The sequence below is a fragment of the Opisthorchis viverrini genome (assembly GCF_000715545.1).
Source record: "Opisthorchis viverrini unplaced genomic scaffold opera_v5_168, whole genome shotgun sequence".
Taxonomy (NCBI): Eukaryota; Metazoa; Platyhelminthes; class Trematoda; order Opisthorchiida; family Opisthorchiidae; genus Opisthorchis; species Opisthorchis viverrini.
In genome coordinates, this window is record NW_008751823.1 from 551,553 (window position 1) to 561,215 (window position 9,663).

The following is a 9,663-nucleotide window of genomic DNA, read 5'->3' on the forward strand; positions in this document are numbered from 1 at the left end:
CCCCAAAGAAAAACCAGAAGCTTTTGGATATCAACGCGTTGCGCTTATACCTCATTGCAGATAGCGGGAAGATAGCATGGAGTAAAAGATTAACAACGGACTAGTTATCATGTGCCAATTCACTTATGTGATCGAGTATGGAATCGGGATGGATAGTTTGAACAAAAGGATACTTACACAAGCGATGCTGGCAGCTGTTGTTCTCTTCTACTCAGACACACGCACTCATGGTCTGTCTATCAAACCGGCATTGATCTTCGTTGACCTTGCTTACCAGATTGGCCTACTTCTTTTCAAATGAAGATCTCAATGAAAAAACTAAGTGGATGGCTTTCTAGTCTTGGCTAAGCCCATCACCCACTGTGATCGGTGCTATCTACTCAGCTTATAGGAACAGACTGGCACGTTTCTGTTCGATGAACCTGGGTTTATCAGTGACGCTGCGTTCATCACCACGCAGAAAAACTGAAACCATGTTTGCGGGCGAAATATTCATTCTGGCATGGCGATAGTGGCACCCGAACTCGCAAAGTTTACCAAGGAATCCTTCGACATCTGTCTATGGAACGAATTAAACTGAAAAAAAGATTTAATACAATACTCATAAGGTTGCTGAAAGTCTTTCGATACCTCACGATCAGCCACACCCTTCTTGGGGTGAACTCGTCCAGTTTCTGTCTTTAAATCAGATTGCACGAAGTTAGCGAAAATACACTCATTGCAACCAATTTGGTTTTGCGAGAGACTCACCTGGAACCCAGTCAAAGAATTTTCAACAACCGTATGAGTATAGTATTACGTCTATACATGCATCGCAATGTTTTGAATATTTATGCAACTGAAACATGAGGCAGCTTGGTGCAGCACGTTCAGTGTCTTAGACGCATCATAAACGATCGATTCAGCTCGGCTCCAAGTGAGTCAATTGCCAGACGAAATTTGTTTGCAAATTAGCATATTTCGGTAAACATATATCGTTGGTGGAATACTACTCATAGGGTTGCGAAGATCTCTCCGCTGGCCGGTTTCGCAGGTTTAATAGACGAGCGATTCAAATGAAACTCAGTTAAGTGTTCCGCAAAAGCCACGTTGTGTTACAATCATCAGTTGAATGATTTGACAATGCATAGTCGTGCACGGATATCTACAGAATTGCTGTACGTCAAAAACATCGTCCAGTCGGATTATACCAGTCCGCATGGTTCAATAAATTGACCGAGGCAGGGCTGTGGGAGTCCCTTGCGTGTCTGTTTCCTGTTGCTTCAAGAATTGCTGTCGTATCACAGGCCGCCGAGCAGCAGATGTTCAGCAGACTACGGTTGAATTCTCTTCTAGGATTTCCAAAAAATGCCGGCGAAACGGGATTATGAATCTGATGATAGAGAGAGAGATAGGTGACAAAAAGAGCAGCCAACGGAATTCATGTAGCGTCTCTTGTGCCAGCAAGAAACAACCCATATCGACAACCGGCATGTTCAAATCAGGGCGAAACTACATGCTCTCTTCGAATTGTCATGAAGATATTTTCCACTCGATACCTCGACTAAATTGTGTAAACTACGTAGATAAAACTGCTGGATAGTTTCGAACCACATCTTTGTTCTGCATGAACTGATACACTTGTGGTGTAAAGTTGACTTATTGCAGGTTAATTTGCCAAAAGAAGGACAGGGCTTCGTATACTTCATGGACTCCGTTGTTCGGTGATTCGACTGGAGTAACGGAATATTTGCGGCTGAACGAAACCAACAGCCTGAATAAACAAAATCCACATTTGTACCCAAGATTTGCCACGAATGTGTAGTTTTGCGGCGGTTACAACCACTGTACGACAAGTACCCGGATCTTACAGTCGATGATGATGATGATGATGATGATGATGATGATGATGATGATGATGATGATGATGATGATGATGATGATGATGATGATGATTCGGATGATGATGACGAGGATGATGATGATAATGAGATCATGATCCAAAGTTTCCATCCATACCATGGATTTCGTGCCTGAACCCAATATTCTTGTGTTTTTTTTACCTTACTCAAGCCTTGATAATGCACCACTTTCTTTCTCAAACTTCTAACCTTGTTGCCGAGGTTTCATGCAATGTGTCGAAATTTACATTGCATTGTCTTACCGGTGTACGTTTAACTGCACTTCTAGTGATGGTATGTTCAAAACTCTCGTTACACGTGGGACATTACAACTTAACTTCGTCTGGTATTATCCCCAGAGTTCACCTGACCATAGAAAAAACAAGACCTCCTAATACCAAATGGGTATAGTCAGTACAATCTCGTTCTGGTCCAACATGCACCTCCTCTGGAGCACACGGAGTAATGTTAAGTCAACTCATCAAGTCTAATGACCTGTGTGTCATGACCCGATAACTCACGAGTCATGTCGAAAGCGTGCATAATTGGTCGACTCGTCCACTTTTGATAATTACCATTTCATCATAGTCAGCACCTGGGGAGGGCGCACCGCTGAAATTCTTTTCGGTGAGGTCAGTGAACTTCATCATCTCGTCTCATCCACAGTAGGGGGTGTGTGATATGGCATCTCTGATGGCTAACCCCCTGCGGATCACGTTCGTGATGGATCCGGCAAATGCCATCAGTCCAGTATGACTGGGGGTTGTGTCTTCGCATCTTCTAACCACGCACACGTTCACAGATCATCTGTTAAACTAAACTGACATACGAAATGTATCGTACCCTAGAGGGGGGGGGGGTGGTGACCAGATGACCATGGTGTTTTCGTCTACACAGCCGCGGAGGCATGAAATGTGGTTTCACCGCTGCCAAGCACGGCATCCGGCTGTACTATTTCAGCTTTTGTTTGTGTTCGTTCGCAATCGCTCTTCGCTCCCAAGCCTACCACCACCACCACGGATTGTTCATTGCTTATCTCGAGTGCTCCGGGAGATGGGTGGGTGCCCACGACTGGAACGTCCTAGTACCGACATCGGACATCATCTGCACATGGTCGACTGGCAGTCGTCATCGGCAGGGAACAGCCAGCTGGTTTTATTCACATGGATGCGTTGAACTGCCTATCCCTGTACCGTCACCTCACCCCAGAGTTGTTGACTGTAAACAAGTGAACGAGTGAGTGAGTAAGCATGCTTTAACACGTGCAAGCTTCAAGTCCCTCTGATGGCGTTTACGTGGGCGGTAGGCATACTACAGACTGCATGCTTTCTTCCCCGGACGTGTTTTGGTGTACAAGCCGGGTCGGAAGGTAATGTGGGAGAGATTTGTCAGACCTAGGATCATGGATCTGCATTAAGCAAACTTGGTTAGTGTAAACATACCGAATCTGTCCAAGCACCATTTGGCGTCACAGAGTTTGACCAAACGAACATATTTGTACAATGGGATTAGTTTGAACAACAGAGTAAGAACAACAGCACTGTTGCGAGATGAAGTCATTTTCGTCTGCCGCTATACGTGTAAGGGGGAATAAAATGGAACAATGTACATGACTAATGGCATCCTTTATGTGGAACTAAAAAACGTAACGTGGCCAGTCAGTTTTGGGGTAAAGCTCAGTTTTCCGTTCTGAACACAGAGTAGAAGGTCTAGGCGACTAATCAGTGTTGTTTTAAGAAACTCCCGTCAACGATGAACAGCAAAGTTGAGCTCCGTGCCCTGTATCTATTGATCGATCGAATATCTGGCTTTCGACCCGCTACTAGTACGCGAAATCGCTTGAACAGGTGCTCCTTCACCTGTGTCTCCAACATTCGCTCCGTTTAATTAATGTATCACTAGAACTGCACGTAAATAGGTAACCGAAATGACTTTGATGAAACTCTCGCTGGAGTTTCGATCGGCGGCACTGGTATAGCCAGCGCGTGTGCCTAAACATTCAGCGATGCGTTTGTCAGTGATTGACGTTGGGAGCCCCGTTGAAGTTGACTAGTGTGGGGAGCCTGTAGTTGAATGAGATGTTTTATACTGTGGTTATCCGATCCTCTTCGTGGATCTTCATGATATACTTTTCCATAAAACGGTCACGGTGTAACGGTGATGCTACTGATGGGGAGGCATGCGAGTAGCAGGTTTTCTTCTTGTGAATTCGCTTTGAATATCTTGAAAAAGGAGACCTGTTGCAGAATTTGTGGGGTCGCTTCGTAGCATTCACTTGGATTTGAGCAACACTCAATGAATATCCAGAAATGTTCAGGAAGACGGGTGTTTAATAGAAGATGGGTGTTCAGTTTTTGTAAACAAGATGCCTATGAGGGTTTTCCTTTCCTGTCCAATAGTCTGTAACTGGTCAGTTAGCATCTTCTAATAAATAGGCTCCGCAGGGAAGGCCTTCTTCGTTTCAAGGGTAGTTAGCGAAATACACCCATTTGCAGATTAATTTGGTTCTGCGAAAGATTCAGTTGACGAACCAATAGTAACACTCAGGTCTATCTGAACAAGGAATATAGGTTTGAATCTACTACTGTGTTAGCAAACGAAAAATAAGACACCATAATCAGCGAGTTAAATCAGTCTTTGCTTAGTGTAACCCAGGAGATTTCAGTTTTGAAGATTCCTGGCACACATTCTATCACGGCCATCTTAATTTAAAGAGTCGCACGGACTAACACCTAGGCTTAGGGAAGCTTTTTCGAGCGTCCTCAATGTGCTCACGTAAAATGAAGATATTCAAACTAGACTGTATGATTTTCTTGAATGAAACTGCTCTTCGAAAGTCCACTACCGGTTTCACCCTTGTTGGGGCTCATCAGGTAGACGCATTCTCCGAAGTTCCGTCAACCTTGTGCTCTACTTGCAACCAAATTGTACGAAGTTCTCGAAAGACACTAATTTGCATACCATTTTGTTTTTAATCACAGGATCAGATGAATCCCATTAGAATATCTCGTTTATGATGTTTTCAAGCAACTGGATTTGCCGCACAAGGTTGCCTCAGGTTTCACTTGACACGATATTCAAAATATCGCGACATGTCGTTTCGACCAAAAAGGAAACCAACGAGAGAGGTTACCGATAAAGTGCATGGTTTTCAGTAGAGTTATGAGTAGCTCAGTTTTATCTTGCGCTCGGAAATGGCTGTTGTTTCCAAGTGTTCCACGGTTATACCACCTACATCCTGATTCCAAAGTGTTACCTTACAAAGTTGTCATATTGGCATGCCGTATCCCATGTTTCTATGCAAGCTCACTTCATCCACTATAAGAAAATGCCTGAAGATATACTCAGCTGCCGACTCTGTGGGACACATCTACTTTTCAACAGCTAGAACGATGTGACTGCATTTTTGTGATCGCCACATATCTTTTGGATCAATCAAGTGTTTTCGCACGGGTTAACCGAACTCAAATGAATGTCAGGTACGAAAAAAATGGATGTGGCGAGGATGTATTGTTGCGTCACCAAAACGGTGAACCTTGGTGGTTTCAGGAGTCGAAGTATTGGTAATTTGAGTGTGTTTACTGGCTGTTGATCAAACGCTTCTTCGCCAGTTGAGGAGACATCATCAGTGCGCGGTTGAGTGCGACCCATTTTGACAAACTCTGAGAACGAATGAACGACCATCTGATCAAAGCTCGGTGTCTTCAGCATCTATTTCGGATGTATTACGTCTTTAACAATGCCAACTTGATAACCCGGTAATCAGAGTGAATTAAATCACAGCGTGATCAACCGTGTTTTATTGCAGTCCGCTTTTAACTCGAGGCCAATGACAGTTGGTGCTTTCACTGCCAAATTCCCCGGTCAGAGACAGACTCATCATTCCTAGAAGAGAACTTCTTGAATGAGGACTAGAATGGGGAAGAAAATGACCAAATTGTGGTCATGTTCTCCCAATGATTGCTTATTTTATGGGGGATCTGTTGCCTGACTGAATAGAGCCGGACTTCTTTCGCCAGCAATGGTGATTAGCGAGACTTTTTTGATGTGACAACTAAAACATGAGTGAGTCTCATGGGCGCGATAGGTGTGGCAACTGCATGGGATGAGGTATTCATCTGTATCCCTTGGGGGGACGATTGGCGGAAACTCGGGAACTGTGCCTATCTGAGGGGTCTCAAAAAGGGGTCAAACCATTCGTGAGCTGCCGAAGAGTTTTCAACCACCCCATGTACAGCGTGTTCCAAGATACAGTGCAATAGCTCGAATATCGTATCGGTTGGAACTTGAAATGACCTTCGCAGAACACTCAGTTGAAGAATTTCATGAACAAGGAATTCAGCTTGGATTCAGATAGACATCCCGTTGACACCAAATTAATTTGCGGATGAGTTTATTTCCACACTAATTCTATGTATCTTGAAACCTTTCATCATTGAAACCGGTTTCTCGCCTCAAACCCTATCGGGTAGTTGCCTAAACTGGGTATGCTTAGATTGCAGGTTCAATAGATCACCCTGGGTTTTGAAAGGACCTTCTTTCCAGCCCCACCTCCGGCAGGATGTCATGATGACGCAATAACGGGAACACTAGGGGTAGTGTATTTTTAATGAAATTCCAGAAGTTTATTACATCACACAAATACGCTACGTTATGTCCGGCAAACCACAGGCCCTTTGAAAGTCCAGCGGTTGGAGTACGTATTGTGTAAAATACAGTCTCTCAGCACAAAACGTCATTTTATTCGGAAACCAAACGTCATAACATTTCCCTCATGGGAAGCCAAACAGTTCTGTGCTCTGTGCATGACTAAAGCATCGAAATCACCTGCCCATCAGAAGTTGGACTGACTGACTTAGGAGTGAAATATACCAGGGCCTAGGTTGCCGAATAATTGTACTGACTGTATCATTGCGAATTCCTCGACGGTTCTGGTCAACATGAAATGGTATTGGCTCTGTGTCTCGTTGCCAATCAAATCCTTATCTCTTGGACACTTTTAGATCTGAGAATCTAGCTGGCTGACTTCAAAGGTCACTGGTCTAAATTCGTTGTTATCGTCCTCTACACCTCCGACAATACCATTCGGTCACTCGGTCAATTACCGACTACAGAACGCCGTTAACATGGTACCGGACGCAGTATCTTCTTGATAGCTGACAAGTCCAGCACTTGGAATCGCCCAAGTGACAAGCCTTTTCGCCACATTCTGACCCTAGTTGGCTTCTGTCTCCAATTCGAACTTCAACAAAAGTGAATGTTTCTAGTCTAAGCAGGGTGTATGCCTCGAATATACATTTACAGCTGCCTGATAGTCAGGCATACAGACAGCAAGTCCACTGGTCCACTACCACTCCTAAGTGGAAAACTGTAGATCCTACTTAGAATAATCAGAGAGGTTCAGATCCCATCCGTCTCTCTGTGTGGTTCGAAATCCACCGTACTCCTAGGACTCTCAGCACTAACTGACTAAGAAAACAGTGACTAGTGTCGGACTACCATAGACCAACCGGGAACCACCCAACTTTTCCTTATCGACTAACAGGATTCACTTTATGTAGGTGGAAAAACGCTTACATCGGGTTGATGGCTACCGCCAGCGGACAGAGAGGGCAATAAATAGGAAGAACGATACCCAAGCGGAAAACTGCCTCACACCCAGGACATCGGTAGGAACCGCTGCCCCTCCAAGTAACCCGGAACGTGAGCCTACGGCAGATGGCGATAAAAAATTAACAAAGGATATAGCCAAGTCATTGAAATCTACAACCATCAAAGTATTCAGTTCGCCGTCTTCAAGCTATCGAGGTCGATGCACCGACCATCCACGATGACTTGAAAAGTGAAAGATCTCCAGGCGAATATACCATTTTTGAAACTAGCTTTATGGCGTGCACCGCGCAGTTTGTTGACCTTCTTCACCAGTTTTTCTGCTCTATTTTCTAAGTAGGACTTGCTTTCACTGAGTGGAGTACCTGAGTTCTACTGTCATCCCTTAGGTAGGGCGATACGATCGCTTGGTAGAAACTGCAGCAAGGGTCTTCACATTGCTACTTACAAATCACCTTGTGGCGAAAAGATACGTACGCATCCAATCTGATCAAGGACGGTTCCAAACTGCTAAGGTTGAGTTGGTTATATATTAATCGTGCTGTTAATACTATGACGTCCCTTGAAGTGCCGACAGCCAACGATAGCTTGCTTTGTGAACTTTCACGCAGCTACCCACTTAGTGTATCGCGCTGCGCTTTGGGCAATCCATAGGTAACTTAGCGGGTAAGTCTGATTAGGTTATAATCCAGCAGCGATCCTCAGTGCATGCTCCGTCTTACTCACCGATGTGCTCCGGAGATGGAAGTTGTTCCCACACCTTTTCAAGTTGGTAACCCGTGGATTTCCACGGATTCTCGTTAAACAATAACCAGTGGATGACTATGTTATCCGTCTGTGCTACAACTTTGACAGCCTTAGACATGCACTCCACCGTATCAACCAGTACAGTGCTACAATCGGTTTACAGACCGACACTGCAAAAGGTCTTTTTATGCCATGCAACAAACTTGGAGACACCAATTATGTTGAAAGACTCTATATCTCAAACGGCTAGGGCTTCAGATACTTCGGATACCAAATCATCTCCAAGCGAAGATGAACTGAAGTGCCTGATCGATAACTCCAGAAAGAATTACCTTCAAATGAAAAATGATTTATGGTTCGAAACACCAGTTCGTGAACCATGGTTCGGGTCTTTAAAGCTACTGTTCGCCCTGCCCTAGTTTACCTGACCCTTAAGGGTCAAGTATTTTTGACAGCGGCTTGGTTATTAGTAAATGTAAATCAGTTTAAAGGACCTTTACGCTATCGACCGTCAACGCTACTTGAGAATAACACAAACCTGTGTGTACTTTCAAAAGTACAGACCAGCGGTCAGACATCGCAAACCACGAAACGGAACACTGAAGAATCCTGTCTCCCTGTTTTGTGCACGAACCGGCAGTGTAGCTCAGACGGCCAGTTAAACGCTTGACTGGTTACAGCCAAATACGGTGTCCATTGTTTGAGATTTCAGACATCTGGTAACGGGAGTAGGTCATAATAAGCATCGACCTTGTCACCTGGGGCCCGGCTGAATCTCTCGTTTGTGATGTTTCCGGATTTTCAGCAACCTTATGAGTAGTACATCACAAAATATACATGTATCGCGACATCTCGAATATCGTGGTGACTCAAACATGAGGTGGCCTGGTGCAGCACATTCAGTTGCCTGAGAACATCACAAACGAGAGATTCAGCTGGGTCTCAGGTGAGTCACTCGAAAGAAAAACAAATTAGTTTGCAAATGAGTGTATATTCGCTAATACTGCAAGACTGTCATCGAAAACCCATAGTTTTTCACCTTATTTTGGCGTATAATAAGTACTGTAGACTAGTTAGTTTTTGCTACCCACAACGAGAATGAAACGCACGAATCTGCAAGGCTCGGGCCGCGTTTGCTAACTTGAGACACCTATGGCGTCAGAATGGTTTATCCCTGAATCTGACGGGACGTGTGCATCAAGTTACAGTACGGACTGTCTTGTTGTATGGCTGTGAGACTTGGCCTATTCGAGCAACGGACCTCAGACGTCTTCAGGTGTTCGACAATCGTTGTCTCAGAACCACAGCTCGTGTGGGTTGGTGTCGGCGAATCCGTAACGAAGCAGTTAGAAAGCGTGTTTTCGGTTGTGCAACGAGTACTTCCATTGAAGAATGTGTCCAGCACCAGAAGCTGCGTTGGTTGGGA

At 44.6% G+C, this 9,663-nt stretch overlaps 1 protein-coding gene across 1 annotated transcript in view; it reads left to right on the forward strand.

The window, feature by feature from the left end:
- The window catches only part of T265_07330 (hypothetical protein), a gene marked incomplete at both ends in the record, with an annotated part of 10,566 nt that extends 8,550 nt beyond the window's left edge, over positions 1 to 2,016 (forward strand). Inside the window, one exon of the mRNA XM_009172822.1 lies at positions 1,853 to 2,016. Within this exon, the coding sequence (XP_009171086.1) occupies positions 1,853 to 2,016 (164 nt within the window). The remainder of the gene's footprint in view (positions 1 to 1,852) is intronic.
- Between the last annotated feature and the right edge of the window lie 7,647 nt (positions 2,017 to 9,663).